At 41.5% G+C, this 22219-nt stretch overlaps 1 protein-coding gene across 5 annotated transcripts in view; it reads left to right on the plus strand.

Annotated features, from left to right (window-relative positions):
* The window catches only part of ephb2b (eph receptor B2b), a 337178-nt gene that overhangs the window by 309330 nt on the left and 5629 nt on the right, over positions 1–22219 (plus strand). For all 5 annotated transcript variants that reach the window (XM_034165865.1, XM_034165863.1, XM_034165866.1 and 2 more), the window contains exons 12-13: positions 8854–9069; positions 11066–11215. In XM_034165865.1, coding sequence (XP_034021756.1) covers positions 8854–9069; positions 11066–11215 — 366 coding nt within the window. The remainder of the gene's footprint in view (positions 1–8853; positions 9070–11065; positions 11216–22219) is intronic.

Raw genomic sequence — 22219 nt, forward strand, 5'->3', positions numbered from 1 at the left:
TGGAATGTCTGGATAAACTCCTGATCCCGAATTCTTCTGAAAGTTCTCTGTTATCTCACGACGTCTTGGGTCCACAGAGCCTGAAATTAGGAAGTTTTCAGCTTGAAACAGCGAGACGACGCCGCCTCGAAATGCAGATCGCCGTCAGGTGCTGTGGGCCGTCCTTACGGCGACAGTAAAACTCCAAAATCTCTCATCAGCCGTTAAAATTTTTACTGAAAACCAGCTGAATTTATCGAATGGTGTCCACTCAGTTGTGCCTTACAGTTTTTGAAAAAAATTTTATCAAACAAAGCAGCAGTCTCTAAGCCATTCCTAAACAATGAAAAAATCGACGAGAGGGTGGGCCACTCCTCACTCAAAGACTGCCCACAGGCGAGTGACGTAACCGACAGGCGTGAAAAAACTCTCGCATGCCCACGAGGGTTCAAGCATGTCTGATGTAATCACACGTGATTCAAATCCATATAGTTTTTGAACAAAAATAATAAGGTCCGTTACTTTTCTCACAGACCTCGTATATGGCAAGTTTTTGTGCGAATCAAAGTGAAAAACTTAAATTTTGACCATTGACCCTCAGTTCCCTTTTCTCTTGGCAAATTTGATCTCACCTGGGCAATTCCATAAGCCCACCTCCAAATGTGTGCCAAGATGGACTTGCAAGTAGTCTTCGGAACCCCCCCCCCCCCCCCCCCATATAAAAAAAAACAAAAAGCCAAACAACAAAGAAAAGCATGTTTGCTGACATTGTCATCTGATTCGACCAGGTTGCCCAAATTCCTATGAAGGGCCAAGGGCCAAAAATAAGTTTTAATGTTATGTCAAAGTATATTATTTTGGATTTTGTACAGAATTAACACTTGAAATCTAAAACTAATTTCCAGTATAATAAAAAGAATTATCAACAAGCTCATTCCAGTATTTTATTAATTTGCATATGGCAGAGATAATAAAAATCCAAACCTTTCTTTTTGCATAACATATTTCAAAGGAAAAACATCTTGCTGTCAGACTGTGCATGCAAGGTACTTTGGAAAATTAAGCCAAAAACAGCTGCTTTGTCCACCTTTTTAATGAAAAGTAAAAATTTTCAGTTGACAAATTAACAAAAATGACACATAGTAACAGTTCAGTACCAGATAATATTATGTTTACCCCAAACTGTTGGGGGGGCATTTGATGTGTAATTTAAATGTCTCTCAGATCTTGCATAACATTTTTTGACATAGTGATGGCAAGATCTCATTAAAAATTTGATGGAGGTTTTTGCTGAGGCCACTAGATGGCAGTGTTCATTCAAAAAACAGACTGACCCATCACAGAGACTCCACAGCGCCCTTCACAATTTTAACATGTAGAACTGTGCTCAGATATGAAGCTACAGTATGACTCAAAAGACTGCCGTTAGGCCAGAAACCCTCTTTTGCTGTAAACGTCATGCTGGGCAACACGACTGGCAAAATGAAAGGGACGCCAGGCCAAACTGGGTGGCCTGCGATCGCGGATAAAGTCATGTCTGAAGTTTCCAGGTAGTTGAGATGTCAGCTGTGGAGCCTCGTTCTGCGCTTCCAGAAATGGAGGTTGGACTCAGGAATACAAAAAAATCTAAGTTTGTCCCAGTTCACATCCTGTGCAGAACAAATCCTTATATTTTGCATTGTGAGATATGTTGTTTGGGCCTAATGAGGGTCCTTCGAGTTCAGTTTAGCATTCAGCCCACTCCTCAATATTCACTGTTGTGTACTGATGCATATACAAGGTTACTTTTTCAACTCCTGACAAAAAATATGCAGCGCTCAGGAACTCCTGGGATTTTTAATTTTCCTAATCTAACCAGAGGAATATTACACACAGGCAGCCATGCTTTCACATTTATAACCCTCATAAATTATTCAAATTCTATGCATCGCTTAAAATGAGCAAGATGATTAAAAATGAAGCAGGCCGTGAGTTGCCAGATATGAGATCTCACACAGCACTTTGCTGTTTTCTGCAGGATATTGATGGGTTAGAAACAGAGTGTGTTTTATTCCACACGTTAATTACTCTGTTTACATTTTTGAATGTATTCGGTTTGACTCTTGGTTGAGAAAAACAGATCTTTGATGAAAAAGCAAATTTACTCACAAGTTTTTGTGTAATCCTGCAAACAATCCACCCCAGCAGATGTAGCAATGCCTCTTTAAATTATGTAAATTTTGCCATTTTAATTAAAGGTTGAGTGTTGTAACAATGCAACTATGAAGTAACTAGACAAACAAACCGGTTTCGGCCCGACGGCTCACTGAAGCGGCGGTTAATAGCGTTTATTTGCATTCTGCCTCCGACCCTTAAGACACGAAAGCATCAGCTCTTTTGTGGCTGTGATCCCGCGGTGAGGCGTGTTTGTGTGCGTGTGACAGCACTTTGTATTCAAAACAACAGCGAAGCTTCACGCTGACAGTTTGTGACAACAACCGCTGACAGTGTCAAAGCCTCGGAACGTCTTTCGCATTTCCCCAAGCCGGTGGGATTGTGTAAAACGGTCACTGCATTCCAAACGGAGCTGTCTGCTGAAGGATTCCCCCCCACTGTGGGAAGGATGGTTTTCATATAAATCAGCTCATACAATTACAACACGATCCAAAGGATTCGGAAGAATCTCTCCAATTAAAGTTGATGCAAATGCAGCACACGGATTAGACGGCAATGTGCATTTGTGACAAAGGTTTCATTAATAATGTATTCTGCTTAATTGCTCCTGCACGCGAGCAGCAGAGCGCTTTGCATGCAGAATGTCCTGGAAGAGCGCGGCTGCAGACTGTTAATGTGTTCCGTCTTAACATTTCTGTCTGTTCACACATACCCGTGCACTCCCATGCTGGATTCTCTGGAATTTTCTGTGTCGTGGTGGGTGGTGGAAAGAGTGCAGGTGTGCACAGTTGGAGGCACAGCTGCACGGCTGCTCCAGACGCTGGCCGTGCACGGGGTAAAGCCCTCAGCGAAGCACGGAGGGGAACAGCTGTAGACAGTTAGCCAAAATGGGCTTAGCCCCGCCCAGCCGTGCCTCCGTCCCAGCCCGGACCTCACCATTAGCATCCTGCCGGGCCTCTTCACATGAACTGATACGCCAGTGTAACTTTTTCACAATTGCCTCGCAGGAGTCTGGTTACAAATAAACGTGTCAAAATTAAATTTGATTATCTTCCTGCAGAGCCCAACGTGAATAACGTTCAAACATTAAAAGACGAGCGTCAGTGACTCTTAATGTTCTTTCAGGAATGAAAGAAACTTTCAGACAAGCTCATTCTAAGCTGCCTGTATCTTTAACCATATAGAAGACAAAAGAAGCACCAGCTCCTAATTTCCAGCATGCATGTAATGAGATCATTTCCTGTATTCAGGTGTATGCTAGATTTATTAGGCAAAACAAACTTTCTTTTTCTCGTATGTTGCATCAAAATTAAGCAATTTTTAATCTGTATCTGTACATTAGATTGAATTTGAATTTGGACTTAAAAATAGGTTTTCATTTTTTATTTTTTTTTTAGAAATTGTGCTGACAGACTGGAGGGGATGGACTCATTTGTGTATTCATTCATGCAGTCTCTGAATTTAAATACCTAGGCTTTTTCAAAAGCCTAGCTATTTCTTAGAGCAAGGAGGTCAGTAGATGAGCTGGCTTGTCAATATGTACATCTGGGTTCTAATCCTGCTCATGCTACCTATCTGTGTCCTTGAACAAGGCCTTTACTCTGCTTTGTCTCAGTCCACCCAGCTGTAAAAATGGGATCCAGCCTTAGGGCCCCTTCACACATATAGTGCAAATGAATACAAATCAGGGTGAATCACAGCGGAACAGCTCGTATAAGCGAACCACGAAAATATCGAGCTGACGGGCAGCATGCACGATCCCGGTGCGATGGTGTCGTGCACGTGACAGTGGCTTGTGAGCAGGAACACAGTGTGAGCAGCTGGGACATGGTGCACCACATTGCGTCGCTGATGCGGTGGAAAATAAAATAGAAAACAGCAGCATAATTAGTGAATATCACTGGGTTGATATAAATAAGAAATAAAAGGGGACACAATGCAGAACCCCAGGGTTAAATAACCCTGGTTAAATAAAAAATAAATGCCACTTACAGGATTCGAACCTGTAAGGTCTGATTACCAGACGGAAACTTTACCACTGTGCTACAATCACTGTCTTTTAACAGGAGCATGAAATGGCTAAAATCAACAACCAGATAAATGTATTTTTTTAAAAAAGAGAAAAAAAAGCTGACCAAACGGCGTTTGTTACCGTGTATTTTTGCTGATACTTGACTGAAAGTGCTGTATTTGTCACACTGTTGGCTTGTCATATAGTCCTGCAGCACGCCATTCACAGGACATGCGTCTCCTGTCAGACAGACGTGACATTCAGATCACCTGCTGCGTGTCCACATTAACTGACGGTCCATTTCTCCACCCCGTCGCAAAAGCAAGATATGTTTTATGTATTTCCATGTGAGGACAGCAAGCACACAAATGCACGTGTCTGTTAAAACACGGGACATGTTCTGCAGCTGTGACGTCCAGGACATATTTCACATCCAGCTCAACAGTTATCGTTTGCTGACTGTTGTCGTGTTAATAGTGCGAATGGCCACACATTTTCTAACTGCCAAACGAGCAGTGTTAGATGTTCATATGTGTCACCTGTAATTTGGCTGACCCCGCAGCGAGAGGATTCAATGGGTTCTCACAGGGCACACTCTGTCTTTCAGCCTCTGCTGTGCACAAATAGTTGTAGCAACAGGTGTACAAGGCGTTAGAGGCAGCTATGAATTTGCACGTATTGCACACGATTCCTGCTCATGCGCAATTCAACCACATTGGTAGTATGTGTGAAGGCGCCCTTAACTGGGGAAGTAAAGGGGAAGCATCTTCCTAAAGAGCTTTGAGCAGCTGCTAGATGGAAAAAGGCTATAGAAATTGAAGTCCTTATTTGTAGAAATAATATTCTGTTCTGGAATTGTGTAATTTTTTATGTTTAATTATTTCTTTCTTTCTTTTATTTATTTATTTTAAGTATACGAGGTCTATTAGACAATAATCCGACCCTTTTATTTTTTTTTTAACTATATGGATTTGAATGATGTGCGATTCCACCAATCATGCTTGAACCCTCGTGCGCATGCGTGAGTTTTTTCACGCATGTTGGTGACGTCATTTCCCTGTAGGCAGGCCTTGAGTGAGATGTGGTCCCGCCCTCTCGGCTGAATTCCTTTGTTTCACACGCTGCTCCAGACGGCGCGCGTTGCTTTATCAAAATTTTTTCTGGACCTGTGAGGAATATCCGAGTGGATACTATTCAAGAAATTAAGCTGGTTTTCGGTGAAAAGTTTAATGGCTGATGAGAGATTATGGGGTGTTTTTGTCGGTGTAAGGACTTCCCACGGAGCGGGACGTCCTGCAGCGCTTCCAGGCGCCGTCGTCGGCCTGTTTCGAGCTGAAAACATCCTAATTTAAGGCTTAATTCACCCACGACGTCGTGAGAGAACAGAGAAGATTCAGAAGAGGCCGGCATGAGGACTTTATGCGGACATTCCACTGTTTAAGGACATTTTTTAATGAAAGACGTGTGCGCAAATTCGCCGAGTCATTTCCGTGACGACTCGGCGAATCTGTGTGCCCCATGACAGGAAAAACACCTCCGTGTTGAAAACCATTTGTAAAATTCAGGCGGCTTTTGATGGCTTTCAACAAGTGAGTAACTGAGAAATTGTTTAACAGCTTGGGCATGTTCCAACTTGCCCGTTAAGGTTTACAACGGAGGTGTTTTTCCTGTCGCGATCCCCCGTGGTCGGGTGCGGCCCGACATGCGACTCTGCCCGCACGTTCTTTCATTACAAAATGTCCGTTAACAATGGAATGTCCGAATAAACTCATGCCGACTTCTTCTGAAAGTTCTCTGTTCTCTGACGACTTCCTGGGTCAACAGAGCCTGAAATGTGGAAGTTTTCAACTTGAAACGGCGAGACGCTGCCGCCTCGAAGCGCAGATCGCCATCAGGCGCCGTGGGCCGTCCTTATGGCGACACAACCAGACCAAAATCTCTCATCAGCCGTTAAAATTTTTACCGAAAACCAGCTGAATTTATCGAATGGTATCCACTCAGTTGTGCCTTACAGTTTTGAAAAAAGTTTGATCAAACAAAGCAGCAGTCTCTGAGCCATTCCTAAACAATGAAAAAAATGACGAGAGGGTGGGCGACTCCTCACTCAAAGACTGCCCACAGGCGAATGACGTAACCGACAGGCATGAAAAAACTCTTGCATGCCCACGAGGGTTCAAGCATGTCTGATGTAATCACACGTGATTCAAATCCATATGGTTTTTGAAAAAAATAATAAGGTCGGATACTTTTCTAATAGACCTCATATATGGCTTTGATTCACTTCTACATTTTTAAATTTGTTGTAATTGTTAGCTAAGGTGGTTGTGCACAGAAAAAGAAGAGCGAAATATACTTTTTAAAAAGTTCATTTAAAATTTTCACACAGAAATTCCAAGGAGATTTAAATGGGTAAATTCTCTTAAATGATATGCTCTTGCCATTCATAAATTCCACTTCTTTGAACATGTTTATTTAGTGTACATTTACATTTGCTACTTTTAGGGTTGTGAGCAAAATTCTATTCAATTTAAATTTTCAATTAATTCAATTTATATAGAGCCAAATCACAACAGAGTCGCCTCAGGCGCTTCACACAAAACAATTCAGAGAATTGTTATGAGAATAAAATGAAGATTAAAAAAACAGTGTCAAAAATCTGGCAGCAGCATTTTGAACCAATTGGAGACCCTTAATGCTGGACTGCGGTAAACCAGAAAATAGAACATTGCAATAATCCAATCTAGAAGAGACAAATGCAGGAAACAGGGTCTCAACATCAGCCATAGACAGGATGGGACGAGTCTTCACTATATTTCGCAGATAGAAGAAAGCAGTGCTCGTAATATTTCTAATGTGGAGGTCAAAGGACAAAGTAGGAACAAAAATTACTCCGGGGTTCCTCACTTTGTCAGTGTGATGTATGACACACGAGCCTAGGCTAACCGTTAACTGGTCAAGTTAATGCCGATGTCTCACTGGACCAAGAACCCTCATTCCAGTCTTATCAGAGTTTAAAAGTAGGAAGTTTCTAGACATCCAACTTCTCACTGATGCAAGGCAGTCTTCTAAAGATTTTATGTGGATGAGATTACCAGCAGTTATTGGCATGTACAGTTGAGTATCAGCAGCATAACAGTGAAAGGTAATCCCAAAATGCCGCAATATGTGACCAAGGGGTGCTATATAAAGGGAGAAAAGCAGGGGGCCTAAGACGGACCCCTTTGGAACCCCAAATTTCTTGTCATTAAGGTTAGAGGTAGTGTTATTGGACAAAACACAGTGAGAACGACTGGTCAAGTATGACGTCAGCCATGCAAGGGCACTCCCAGTAATCCCAAAATGATTCTCCAACCTATCGAGTAGAATATGATGATCCACGTTATCAAATGCAGCACTGAGATCTAACAGCAACAGAACCGTAGTGGTGTCCGAATCCATTGTAAGCAGAAGATCATTCACCACTTTAGTGAGAGCCATCTCTGTGGAATGATATTTTCTAAAAGCAGACTGCAGTGGCTCAAAGAGATTATTCTCAGTAAGATAGTCTACGAGCTGCAGCGAAACCACTTTTTCCAGAATTTTAGAGCAAAATGATAGATTTGATATCAACCTCTAGTTTTTCAATACACTAGGGTCAAGATTAGATTTCTTAAGTAATGGTTTAATTACTGCAGATTTGAAACTTTTGGGAACAGATCCTTAAGTTAAAGAAAGATTAATAATTTTCAGCACAGTCAGCCCAAGAGTGGGCCACAGGTCCTTAAACAGTTTTGTTGGTATAGGATCAGATAAACAGGTTGTGCTTTTTGTTGACATTACAAGTTTCGTCAGCACGCATAATGAAATACTATCAAATTCTGAAAATCTTGGCAACACCTCAGTGGTAGCATCCACCTCAATAGCAGGGTGTAGTGGCTGGGTTAAGGCATGCTGGGATATGATCAACCTAATGTCTTCTATTTTCTTCTCGAAGTAATCCAAGAAGTCCTTTGCTGAAAAAGGAGAGTGAGCTACAGGTGGCTGTCCATGATGAATAAGTGTTGCCACAGTGTCGAACAAGAACTTTGAGTTATGCTTATTTTTGTTGATCAAATCAGAGTAATAGGTCCGCTTTGTAGTCTATAGTGCATGCTTATAGTCTAACATAGCATCACGCCACGCAAGGTGGAATACTTCTAATTTGGAGCTACTGACGAACTTATTTTTATGAAAGATGATGAAAATATGAAATGGAAACCATTCAGTTTGGGGGCAAATCTGCAAAAGATGAGGGCTCAAGAAATTAAATTACAAAAAACCTGAGAGCGTTGGTGAAAAATGAAATAAATGTGTGTGGATCGAGAGGTCTGGGCGGCTTGGCTTGAGCTGCTGCCCCCGCGACCCGACTCTGGATAAAGCGGAAGAAAATGGATGGATGGATGAAATGAAATAAAATTGTGAATCATTGTGCTTTACTGGAAATGATTCTTATTAAACTTGGTGCATGCTTGGTGCTCCTGGGCTGGAAGAGGTAACATTAAATACTGAGTCAGATAAAAGACAGAGCTGTTAGTATAGCAGTGGATACTAATGAATGCTTGTTTACTGTGTAACTTAAAGTGTGGCTGTGACATGACAGTGGCATTGTTGCTGAGGAAGATTGTACACTCAGAGACAGAGCAGTTCTCATGTGGTGTGTTTGTTTGTTTATTTGTCTGTTTGTTTTGCAGCAAAACGACGGGCAGTTCACTGTGATCCAGCTCGTCGGCATGCTCCGTGGCATTGCCTCGGGAATGAAATACCTTTCAGACATGAACTACGTGCACCGTGACCTCGCTGCCCGTAACATTCTGGTCAACAGCAACCTTGTGTGCAAGGTGTCGGACTTTGGACTTTCGCGCTTCCTGGAGGACGATACCTCAGACCCCACTTACACCAGCGCTCTGGTGAGACACAGTCAACCAGTAAATGCACCGGAGTGAAAAACGCCAAGAAAAAAAAACTGCACTGAATTGACTTCAAGCCACAGTGTGTAGTATTTCTGGGTGTTTATTAGCAGAAATGCAATATAGCTAGGCCCGGGCGATTTGACCTAAAAATAAAATGTCCTATTTTTTTCAGAAAAAAATAGACTTTCAATTTTTTCTGATTTTTTTTTTCCCCCCCCTACTTTTTTTTAAAGAAAACATTTAGTACAAATGACAGAGATAACTCAAAACAAGTTTTGCTTTTATTTTATCAAAAACGGGCCATACTAAAATATGACACAGGCAAAATGGGGACTGATAATCATGAAATGGGGGTACATTGTAACAAAATGGGGGTACATTGTAACGAAATGGAGCAGAGTGAACCAGACTGACTCCAAATAATTACTTTTATTTATGCGCTCAGTACCTGTAGTAGGGGCAGGTGCGCCATCTGGCGTTCAAGAAATGAAACTTCAATTAATGGGTCAGTCTGCTCCATTTCGTTAATTTTTACCCCATTTCGTTATTATCAATCCCCATTTTGTCCCATTTAGCTAAAAAACAAAACAAAAAACTTAATAAAAGTACTTAACTGAATCATATTTGGAGTCAGTCTGCTCCATTTCGCTACGTTTAACCCCTGTTTCGTTATTATCAGTCCCCATTTCGCTCATTTGCTTAAAAATAATTAAATAAAAGTAATTAATTGAATCATATTTGGAGTCAGTCTGGGTCAGTCTACCCCATTTTGTTATTTTTCACCCCCATTTCGCTCCATTTGGGCAAATGATTCCACCAGAGTAAGCTGCTTTTTAGTGGGAGTTTGCGCTCTTGTTCCCCTCGTAAAGTGAGGCATTTCTCCCACACAGCTGGATGCCTCTGTTTTAGGTGCTGGAATAAATTTATTGTGCGGCTGCGTTTTGTTGCGATGGGCTTTAGACAAACTTTGCAGTGTGCAGTCATTTGTTCCACGTCTGTCGCAGCAATCCCAAACTACTAACGAAACTCGCTCTCCATTAGCGGTTAGCCATGTTTGTTATTGTGTAAAGGAAACGGGACGGGGAGGGGGGAGCTACGGAAGGTCCTGGGGACAAAAAGGTGCGCCGCAGCAAGAGGAGAAAAAAACTTGATTTTTTTAATTTTTTAAATCGTCCGCAACAAAAAACTTAAATTAATCGATAAAATTGATATATCGCCCAGGCCTAAATATAGCATTCATAATCATCGATTCATTAGTGTAAAAGTACCTGGAACAACTAATTATTTTTCTTTCATGAGTTTAGAATGAGCCCTTTATATCTACATGGGAGTGGGACCTTCATGGAGGCCGCCATGATGCACTGCCATGTTGATACAGTCGCCCATATTGGACATACTCTGCCTTTTTCATTTTGCAGGGTGGCTGGAAGACTGAAAAAAAAGAGGAGGAATTGATATTTACTCCACTACACACCCTCTACTTGTCAGTAGTGCAGGCTAATAAGCTTGAGCTGTTTTTTTTTTTTTTTTAATAAGCTGTTTTTTGTTAAAAGGAGGGTCGTGCATGTTTCTTATTACAAGAGAAGACAAGGGAACATGAATCCCAGTTACCAAAGAAGAAAAAACATAATGCATTCTGCAACCTCACCACTAGATGATGCCAAATGCGACGCACACTGTAGCTTTAAAATGTAAAGCATTTGCACATTTTAACATTCAGGCTTTAATTTAATTGTTTTTTTAATGGTCTGACACGACATGTAGAGTTGTAAGTGAGAACATCACTCTTTCACCCTTGTTCCGCCTCATCATTTTGCACAGTATTTCATGTACCACAATTTACTCCCAGGGGTTTAGTTATATCCATCTGCCAGTTTGGGTTACCTTCGGCATTGTTGCCATTGAACGGTGTCTCTCTCCGAAGCCAGGACACTGTGACGGTCAGGTTTCGGTCTCGCTTCCTTCACTGAGGTTACGCCCTTTGTGTTCGCAGGGAGGGAAGATCCCTATCCGATGGACTGCACCCGAAGCCATCCAATACAGGAAGTTCACCTCTGCTAGTGATGTGTGGAGCTATGGAATAGTCATGTGGGAGGTCATGTCCTACGGAGAGAGGCCTTACTGGGACATGACTAATCAAGATGTACGTATGAGACCAAAACCGTTACCTTCTCAGTGCCCTTAAAAGTATTTTGTTCTTTCTGATTTTCAGGATCTTGGATTTTTCATTTTTTATTTTTTTTACTTTGTCTGAGCTAAACAGCAGATTTTACACTCAGGTCTGAAAATCTTGCCACTCTCACCGCAGAGAGATAATGGCATCATTAGAAATGCACAGCCGTATTCGCCGGACAATTTCTGCTCTCGACTGGAGCCTCCATTTCCTTTCTCCCTCTGGGTAGCGGAGGAGAGAGCAAATTATGGGGAGCAAGATAATGAAAATAGTTTCAAATTGAAAGTGAGAACGCTAATGTGCTAAGAGGGACTCAGCACCTCCACTGTTATCTTATTAGCAGCTCCAGATAGTGTTTCTGCTCCATCGGGGTCCTCGTTTGGAGGTCTCATGAATGAGATTAATCTGTCTGTGAATGAAGCTCCTTTAATGGTGGCGATAATGAGCAGGGGACTGTGCGCCCTCGTCACAAGTGTCCTTGGGATTGTTTCGCTCTGTTAACCGTGGGCCACCTCTGTGCACTTCCACCAACATCATCACGGGTCCCTTTTAAAGTGGCACTGTAGCTCGAACTTTAAATACTTTGTGAGGATCAGAGGTCAGGGTAATGCTGCAAAAACACGCATGAAGCCACTTAACTTGGTGTGGCTTAATCTGGTTTAGGAATAAGTACAGTGAAAATGGAATGAAAATACTGTATGTGGGTGAGTTTACTGTGTGCACCTAGCATCCTACCTGGTTAATCTGTAAGAATTAAACTTTTCAGAATTACAAATCTATTGTGCACGGTCTAAAGTGCATAGTGCAAGTCATCAGTACAGTGTGCAACTCCAGTTGGCTGTTCACACAGTGCATAATCTGAGTGTTACGTAAGGTGCAGGGTGCAAAGCAGTTGTATTTAGAGAATTCTTTATGTGTATATTGTTGGTAAATGGACTGCATTTATATAGCGCTTTTCCATCTGCATCAGAAGCTCAAAGTGCTTTACAATTATGCCTCACATTCACACAGACACACTCACGCATGTCGGCGCTGCCACGTAAGGTGCTCACGACACACCGGGAGCAACTAGAGGATTAAAGACCTTGCCCAAGGGCCCTTAGTGATTTTACAGTCTGGCTGGGTTTTGAACCAAGGGTCCTCTGGTCTGAAGCCCCCACTAGACCATCACCTCCCCTAAGACATGTTGGTGGAACATGATGAGCCGTGCGTACTGGAACCTGCCGCGTTGCTGGATGGCAGACTGAAGTAAGAGGTTTTCTGGCGAGAAGATGATAAAGCGTCAAACCACGTGTGAAAAACCGAGGGGAGTAGACATCAAAGCTTCCTGAGGTGAAGCAGCTGCAACACGTCCTCCTGCTGTTCAAAATAGAAACATCCTCGCGAATATGACAGCTGTGTTGGCTGGAAACAAAGCAGTCAGATGTACACTGAGCTGTGTGCTGCTTTGCACTGGATGCAAAATGGTGCCCCGAGTTTTTAAAATGGATCAGTCCATCTCTGTGAGCAGAGGAGCACACCGGATGTGTTGGATGAACTTGCCAAACTGTTGCCAGAGTTTTCGTTCATCAGCAAAGATGTAGTCACCACCACTGATGAGACATTTCAGATCACTGAATATGAGACTCATGTTCTGTCAGCTACAAAGACATTTGAAAACATTTTCACAGCAAATGTTTTCAAAAAGGAGTGTCGAAATAAGTTCCTCGCTGCCGTCAGCTGTAATGATGCAAGTTATGTCAGTTTAGAGTGATATTAAATCAAGCCCCAACCTCCAGCCTTCAAAAATGAAGCCATATGGAAAACAGAAAAGGTTGCAGTTTCTTGAATGGCTGCTTGAGGTCGGTTCCAAAAGTAAATATGTTCCCATAGAAGCCCATGTTAAAATGCCAAACTTTAGAATATGAATGCACGTGTTTATAGCCTGGTTTTAAAAAAAGAAGAGTTTTGTTCTCTGCAGCTAGTTTCCTTGCCGTGACAGTTGTTTGGGGGGAGGGGGATTTTTTAATGAAAAAATTATAACTCATTATTTTAAGACGTTTTAAGCCATAAAGTTATGAATAATTGGGGATGTGGTCACTTTAAGTAACAGCTCGTCTGTACTGCTGAGCTGACATTAGAGCGCCAGCACCAGGGGCCACTAGCTGTGGCTGCTAGTTGTCGTGGCTGACCTTTCTGAACATTTTATTACAAATATCTCTACTAATATCAAATATCTGTAATATCTGTGCAGTTACTTGTCCCAGCAGATCATCTAAGAAGGCTGTGCTACAATATTTCCATCAAGTGAAATTTTCATGCCATTTAATTATGTATGTTAACGGCGTTAGCACTGTTAGCATCTATTGGTAGCTTGATGACATTAGGTTCAGTTAATCCATGATTACTAAGTAAATAAAGGTGCATAATTGGTGCATAGGTGCATAATTTTTAACACCTACACTCAAACCACCACCCAGTCCCCCCAAATATGCTTTGACAAAACACCCAAACCAAGGTGCCTGTTAGCCTGTCGCTGTTAGTGCAGGGGCATGCTTAGGCTTCATTTATTCTGTCTAATGTTTTCTGGCAAGGAGATGCATCTGCACATAAAGCACAAAAGCACAAGCATAAAATTTACAAGAATAGACACCATAGCTCCCTGAGATGAAGCCGCTGAGCATTGTGTGACCGCCCAGGTCGCACAGTGTCTCGCTCATGGAGGGAAGCACTTCTCAGGAGGAAGGTGATATTTTTTTTTTTTTTTCTGGTGTGCAGCCTTTATTTTTGCCACATGAGTTACCAGTTATGTGCATGTTTGGCTATAGGACAGAATCAGGCAGACAATGAAAGAAAGGCCAAAATTATGATTAGTAAGTAAATAAGCAAGTCAGTAAATTTTATTTATGTAGCACATTTAAAACCAATGTTCCTTACAGTAGCAAGCGCATAGTCTGTGCTAACCCCTGACGCCCTGGACAAACATTGATAAGCCCGTTAACGCTGTCTGCTTTTCTGCAGAAGCATTTACAAAGTCCAGTTCAGTGATTTTGACCATTTGACAACAAAATCAATAGGCTAACATACGAGGTCTGTTAGACAAGTAACGGACCTTTTTATTTTTTGCAAAAACTATATGGATTAGAATCATGTGTGATTGCATCAGCCAAGCGTGAACCTTCGTGCGCATGCGTGAGTTTTTTCACGCCTGTCGGTTGCATCATTCGCCTTTGAGCACGCCTTGTGGGAGGAGTGGTCCAGCCCCCTCGTCTGATTTTCATTGTCAAGAAATTGGCTGATCGACTGCCGCTTTGCTTCATCAAAAGTTTTTCAGAAAGTGTGAGAGACAGCCAAGTGGAAACCATTTGGAAAATTCAGATGGCTTTCGGTGAAGATCTTATGGGGATCACACAGATTAAGGACAATTAAACCAATAAAAATCTATTTAAGCATAAAAATTCAAAAAGAAAAAAATAATATAGCACCTTCAACTGCACCACAGACTAAAACAGTTAAATGTGGTCTATTAAACATTAGGTCTTTCTCTTCTAAGTCCCTGTTAGTAAATGATATAATAATTGATCAACATATTGATTTATTCTGCCTTACAGAAACCTGGTTACAGCAGGATGAATATGTTAGTTTAAATGAGTCAACACCCCCGAGTCACACTAACTGCCAGAACGCTCATAGCACTGGCCGAGGGGGAGGATTAGCAGCAATCTTCCACTCCAGCTTATTAATTAATCAAAAACCCAGACAGAGCTTTCATTTGAAAGCTTGACTCTTAGTCTTGTCCATCCAAATTGGAAGTCCCAAAAACCAGTTTTATTTGTTATTATCTATCGTCCACCTGGTCGTTACTGTGAGTTTCTCTATGAATTTTCAGACCTTTTGTCTGACTTAGTGCTTAGCTCAGATAAGATAATTATAGTGGGCGAGTTTAACATCCACATAGATGCTGAGGATGACAGCCTCAACACTGCATTTAATCTATTACTAGACTCAATTGGCTTTGCTCAAAATGTAAATGAGTCCACTCACCACTTTAATCATACTTTAGATCTTGTTTTGACTTATGCTATGGAAATTGAAGACTTAACAGTATTCCCTGAAAACCCCCTTCTGTCTGATCATTTCTTAATAACATTTACATTTACTTTAATGGACTACCCAGCAGCGGGGAATAAGTTTCATTACAGTAGAAGTCTTTCGGAAAGTGCTGTAACTAGGTTTAAGGATATGATTCCTTCTTTATGTTCTCCAATGCCGTATACCAACACAGTGCAGAGTAGCTACCTAAACTCTGTGAGTGAGATAGATTACCTCGTCAATAGTTTTACATCCTCATTGAGCACAACTTTGGATGCTGTAGCTCCTCTGAAAAAGAGAGCCTTAAATCAGAAGTGCCTGACTCCGTGGTATAACTCACAAACTCGCAGCTTAAAGCAGATAACCCGTAAGTTGGAGAGGAAATGGCGTCTCACTAATTTAGAAGATCTTCACTTAGCCTGGAAAAAGAGTCTGTTGCTCTATAAACAAGCCCTCCGTAAAGCTAGGACTTCTTACTACTCATCACTAATTGAAGAAAATAAGAACAACCCCAGGTTTCTTTTCAGCACTGTAGACAGGCTGACAAAGAGTCAGAGCTCTATTGAGCCGAGTATTCCTTTAACTTTAACTAGTAATGACTTCATGACTTTCTTTGCTAATAAAATTTTAACTATTAGAGAAAAAATTACTCATAACCATCCCAAAGACATATCGTTATCTTTGGCTGCTTTCAGTAATGCTGGTATTTGGTTATACTCTTTTTCTCCGATTGTTCTGTCTGAGTTATTTTCATTAGTTACTTCCTCCAAACCATCAACATGTCTATTAGACCCCATTCCTACCAGGCTGCTCAAGGAAGCCCTACCATTAATTAATGCTTCGATCTTAAATATGATCAATCTATCTTTATTAGTTGGCTATGTACCACAGGCTTTTAAGGTGGCAGTAATTAAACCATTACTTAAAAAGCTATCACTTGACCCAGCTATCATAGCTAATTATAGGCCAATCTCCAACCTTCCTTTTCTCTCAAAAATTTTTGAAAGGGTAGTTGTAAAACAGCTAACTGATCATCTGCAGAGGAATGGTCTATTTGAAGAGTTTCAGTCAGGTTTTAGAATTCATCATAGTACAGAAACAGCATTAGTGAAGGTTACAAATGATCTTCTTATGGCCTCAGACAGTGGACTCATCTCTGTGCTTGTCCTGTTAGACCTCAGTGCTGCTTTTGATACTGTTGACCATAAAATTTTATTACAGAGATTAGAGAATGCCATAGGTATTAAAGGCACTGCGCTGCGTTGGTTTGAATCATATTTATCTAATAGATTACAATTTGTTCATGTAAATGGGGACTCTTCTTCACAGACTAAGGTTAATTATGGAGTTCCACAAGGTTCTGTGCTAGGACCAATTTTATTCACTTTATACATGCTTCCCTTAGGCAGTATTATTAGAAAGCATTGCTTAAATTTTCATTGTTACGCAGATGATACCCAGCTTTATCTATCCATGAAGCCAGAGGACACACACCAATTAGTTAAACTGCAGAAATGTCTTACAGACATAAAGACATGGATGACCTCTAATTTCCTGCTTTTAAATTCAGATAAAACTGAAGTTATTGTACTTGGCCCCACAAATCTTAGAAACATGGTGTCTAACCAGATCCTTACACTGGATGGCATTACCCTGACCTCTAGTAATACTGTGAGAAATCTTGGAGTCATTTTTGATCAGGATCTGTCCTTCAATGTGCATATTAAGCAAATATGTAGGACTGCTTTTTTACATTTGCGCAATATCTCTAAAATTAGAAAGGTCTTGTCTCAGAGTGATGCTGAAAAACTAATTCATGCATTTATTTCCTCTAGGCTGGACTATTGTAATTCATTATTATCAGGTTGTCCTAAAAGTTCCCTGAAAAGCCTTCAGTTAATTCAAAATGCTGCAGCTAGAGTACTGACGGGGCCTAGAAGGAGAGAGCATATTTCACCCATATTGGCCTCTCTTCATTGGCTTCCTGTTAATTCTAGAATAGAATTAAAAATTCTTCTTACTTATAAGGTTTTGAATAATCAGGTCCCATCTTATCTTAGGGACCTCTTAGTACCATATCACCCCAATTGAGTGCTTTGCTCTCAGACTGCAGGCTTACTTGTAGTTCCTAGGGTTTTTAAGAGTAGAATGGGAGGCAGAGCCTTCAGCTTTCAGGCTCCTCTCCTCTGGAACCAGCTCCCAATTCGGATCAGGGAGACAGACACCCTCTCTACTTTTAAGATTAGGCTTAAAACTTTCCTTTTTGCTAAAACTTATAGTTAGGGCTGGATCAGGTGACCCTGAACCATCCCTTAGTTATGCTGCTATAGACTTAGACTGCTGGGGGGTTCCCATGATGCACTGAGTGTTTCTTTCTCTTTTTGCTCTGTATGCACCACTCTGCATTTAATCATTAGTGATTGATCTCTGCCGTCTTCCACAGCATGTCTTTTTCCTGGTTCTCTCCCTCAGCCCCAACCAGTCCCAGCAGAAGACTGCCCCTCCCTGAGCCTGGTTCTGCTGGAGGTTTCTTCCTGTTAAAAGGGAGTTTTTCCTTCCCACTGTCGACAAGTGCTTACTCACAGGGGTCATTTTGACCGTTGGGGTTTTTCTTTAATTATTGTATGGCTTTTGCCTTGCAATATAAAGCACCTTGGGGCAACTGTTGTTGTGATTTGGTGCTATATAAATAAAATTGATTTGAATTACAACTGGATTAAAGACGGCCCACAGTGGTGGATGGTGCGCTGCGCACCGAGCGGCGATCGACAGGCTCAAACGACCAGATCATTTCCAAAGTGAACACTTTGTTGATCTGGGACGTCGTCTGACTACCAGAGAAATGGCAAGACAGCTGGACATAGCACTTTTTCGGCGCATTCCACTGTTACAGGAGTTTTTGTAATGGAAAGAGGAGCAGAGAAATTCGCCACGGAGCCGCTCATGGCGCGGGACGAAAGCACCTCCGTGTTGGTCTCACAGGACATGTTGTAACATGCTCAGCTCTTGCACCATTCGGAAGATTCAGGCGGCTTTCGGTGGCTTTTCAGTCGTGTGACTATCCGAGAAATTGTGGACGAGCTGGACATGCCACAACATGTCCTGTGAGGCTTCATCACGGCGTTGCTTTTTGTTCTGTGCCCTGCGCCTCCGTCCCGACGCGCGAATTTCTCCGCTCCTCTTTCCATTACAAGAACTCCTGTAACAGTGGAATGTGCCAAAAAAGTGCTATGTCCAGCTGTCATGCCATTTCTCTGGTAGTCAGACGACGCCCCGGATCAACAAAGCGTTCACTTTGGAAATGATCTGGTCGTTTGAGCCTGTCGATCGCTGCTCGGTGCGCAGCGTGCCATCCGCCGCTGTGGGCCGTCTTTAATCCAGTTGTAATTGTCCTTAATCTGTGTGATCCCCATAAGATCTTCACCGAAAGCCATCTGAATTTTCCAAATGGTTTCCACCTGGCTGTCTCTCACACTTTCTGAAAAAAATTTTATGAAGCAAAGCGGCAGTCGATCAGCCAATTTCCTGACAATGAAAATCCGACGAGGGGGCTGGACCACTCCTCCCACAAGGCGTGCTCACAGGTGAATGACGCAACCGACAGGCATGAAAAAACTCACACATGCGCACGAAGGTTCACGCTTGGCTGATGCAATCACACGATTCAAATCCATATAGTTTTTGCAAAAAGTAAAAAGGTCCATTACTTTTCTAACAGACCTCGTACATACTAAGTTTCTGAACAAACAATTAAGGTGTACTCACACTGTGATGGATCAAGTAAACTCAGTGGTGGGCACACTTCCGATTATCCGATAACTGATTATTATCGAAGATAAAGTTTTCATTATCGGATTATCTTTTCAGATAACTTTGAAAACCATTATCGGACTAATTATCTTCCAATAAATTTTTGTCCGATAATTTTTAGACCGTTAACGTGGTAAACAAAGGTGAACAGATGTGTAGTTCTACCCTCTACAAACAGAGGAGAGCTGCTTCTAGAAGGAACCACTCTATCCTCTGCAGGCATAGGAGAAGTGGTCACCAAAAAAAACCAAAAACATTTCTTTTAACCCCCTACTGATAGGCGGCCAATATCACCCAAGACATCCAGAGACATACATTTTTAACTTATGGTTCAAATTTTAACCAAACTTATTTTGGACAAGTTGTTTAAATTAACATCACTTCTGAAGTTTTATAAAGTGAAAATATCAGATATATGTTTTAGTTTTAAAGTAATGCGCTAATTTTTAAGGTTTTAGTGTGGGTATGCTTTGTCCAGGTGCATTATGGGTGATAGTGTAATCGCAGTAGGTTCATGACAGGGGAATGCATTTGAGACACTCTGATCAGGACAACAGCATTAAACTCTAGTGCCTAAAACTCTCGTGAATATATTCTGTGTTTATAGACATTGTTATTGTGTTTGCTTTTATTACATTCCATGCATCCTAAACGTAGTAGAGTAGCAACACAGATTATCTGGAATTTTGTTTTGGCAAGTTTTCAAGGTCTCTCCTGCCATCTACTGGCCAGTAGTGTTCATGGCAGTATTCGCCCTGAAGCTGGGCAGACACTGTAACAGAGAGCCGCATGGTGTAAAAGTTCAGAGCACCCAATTTATGTTCTTACACACATTGTACATTCAAAAACCACACGTCGGACTCATGTTTCCAGAAGCAAAACGTAAACAGAAGCTTTTTTTTCAAACTTAATTTACAAAAACTAGATGGGAGACATCAAAGTTTAAAATAACAAAACAAAAACAAAAAACATTACAAGACAGGTCTGCAGTGTTTGCACAGGTACAGTGCGAGAGTTTGGACACTTGTAGCGCTTCAGCAGCGGGATACCCTCATGACAGCCGACAAGAATATCAAACAGGCTTGATTTTCATCTGACCATACGATCGGCGATCAGGAGGTGGTCGTCAGATGTTAAATGCAGCTCGTTACTCCATGTATACTAAACAATGCAGGACGCGCGATTTACCTGAAACTCGGTGCGATCCAAAAAATTCTCGCACAAGTGAAAAATCAGCTGAAAAAGGGCCTAAACTCGCACTGGCACCAGTAGATCATGATCATGGCAGTGTTCTATTTATTTTGACACCAGTTATATCAGACGGTTATCTAATTACAACTTGGCTTTTTTTTTTTTTTTTTTTTGAAAATGCCTTCTTTTTTTTACAAACACCAACACACGACACACCTCACATTAACGTGTTGGTTTACATAGAATGAATCAACCAGTCAGTGTAGCGGAGGCACATTTTACCCAGAATGCCATCTGTCTGTGTTTGTTACAGAATTAGTGCATTATTCAACATTAAAAGATATATGTTATATCTTAACTGTGCACAAATGACAGAATTGACATTAATGGAGTTATTCTATCAGTATTCATTTTATTTATACACCAAACCATAACTCAGCACTGTTTTATTTTCTAAGACCTCGGCCTGACGGCAGTGCTGTGATTGAGTAGAGTTGAGCTTTGTGGTTCCTCTCAGTTGCGTCTGTGCTGGAAACCATGTAGTAAACTGGAGCTTCCAGCAGGGGGCAGGATGCTGAACGACAAAAGTGCTAATTCATTGTTTGGGTCTGTTGTTGCTTTTGATGCTTCCAAAAGCGATCGCTGTGTAAAAACTCAAAATCAGCTTGTTAGTAGTTGCAACTATACTGGAGACAATACTAGAATTTATCGGTTATCGGTTATCTGTAACTTCCGATACATTTTTGGGTGTTTTTTCATTTTATCTTTATTGAAGATAACTTTTCAGTTATCTGATTATCTGTTATCGAAGTTAATTTTTGGTTATCTGTGCCACTGAGTATCCACCACTGAGTAAACTGATTAGTAAGGGATTTAAATCATTTGTCCAGTGGCAGAAATCACCTATCAGTCGGTCTCTGGTGGATTTGGGGCTCTGATGGAATGAAAGGACAACCACCTGTACACCTAGCGACCAAACTGGACAACCAGTGGTAGGTGTCCTGGGTGTGCAGTGCTAATGAGCAGGAACAGAAGGCAAACAGATAATGGAAGTACTGGGCAAATCGGTAAAAAATCGTACTCCGTCTAAAGTCCACTCAAAGTTCTGAGCATGCACAAAACTTTCTGATGGACTCACCGGACATCAGCTGACAAGGAATGCATATAACAAATCAGAAAAGGACTTATACAGAACAAAGACGGCCACGAACGAATATCAAAATTTGGTATCCGTTACTCGTACGTTTCCTCAGTCTGTCACAGTGTGACTCAGACTTTAGGGAAGACGTTACTGCATTTACAAGATTTTTACAAAGTATGCTCCAGTGACCTTGACCTTGGACCTTTTGATCCCTAAACCAATAGGCTTCTTGGGGTCACTATGCATAGATTATATACCAACTTTGGTGACAGTCGTGTGAGTACAGCTGAAGTAATCTTGCTCACAAAGGAAATGTAATGCCTAGTCTACACTGGCAAACTTGACCAAACTTTTGTTTGCAACCATTACCAAACACCGCATTTGCTTATGTTTAGCTTGGGCGTCCATACTATGAAACAGTACCAAACATTACCAAACAAATGTTTGGTAATGTTTTCCAATGTTTTGTACTTTCCCTCTAAAAATTATCAGAAACAATGGCAAAATTCAAGAAAGACGTCATCAGGGCATCTACAGCAGTAATATGTGTAATTGCTGTGGAACGTCGCCACCGCCGCCAAAAACAACACACGCCTCGCTTGTGGTGCAGATCTTGGATTAAGAAAAGACACAAGTATGGAGCCTACAATTGCCTTCTTAAAGAAATACAGTCCTCAGACAAACCAACTTATAAGAACTTTCTGAGGATGAATGTGGCAGCTTTCGAGGAACTCCTTCAGAAGGTGGAGCCACTGATACAA

This window comes from Thalassophryne amazonica, chromosome 3 (genome assembly GCF_902500255.1).
Source record: "Thalassophryne amazonica chromosome 3, fThaAma1.1, whole genome shotgun sequence".
NCBI classification, from domain to species: Eukaryota; Metazoa; Chordata; class Actinopteri; order Batrachoidiformes; family Batrachoididae; genus Thalassophryne; species Thalassophryne amazonica.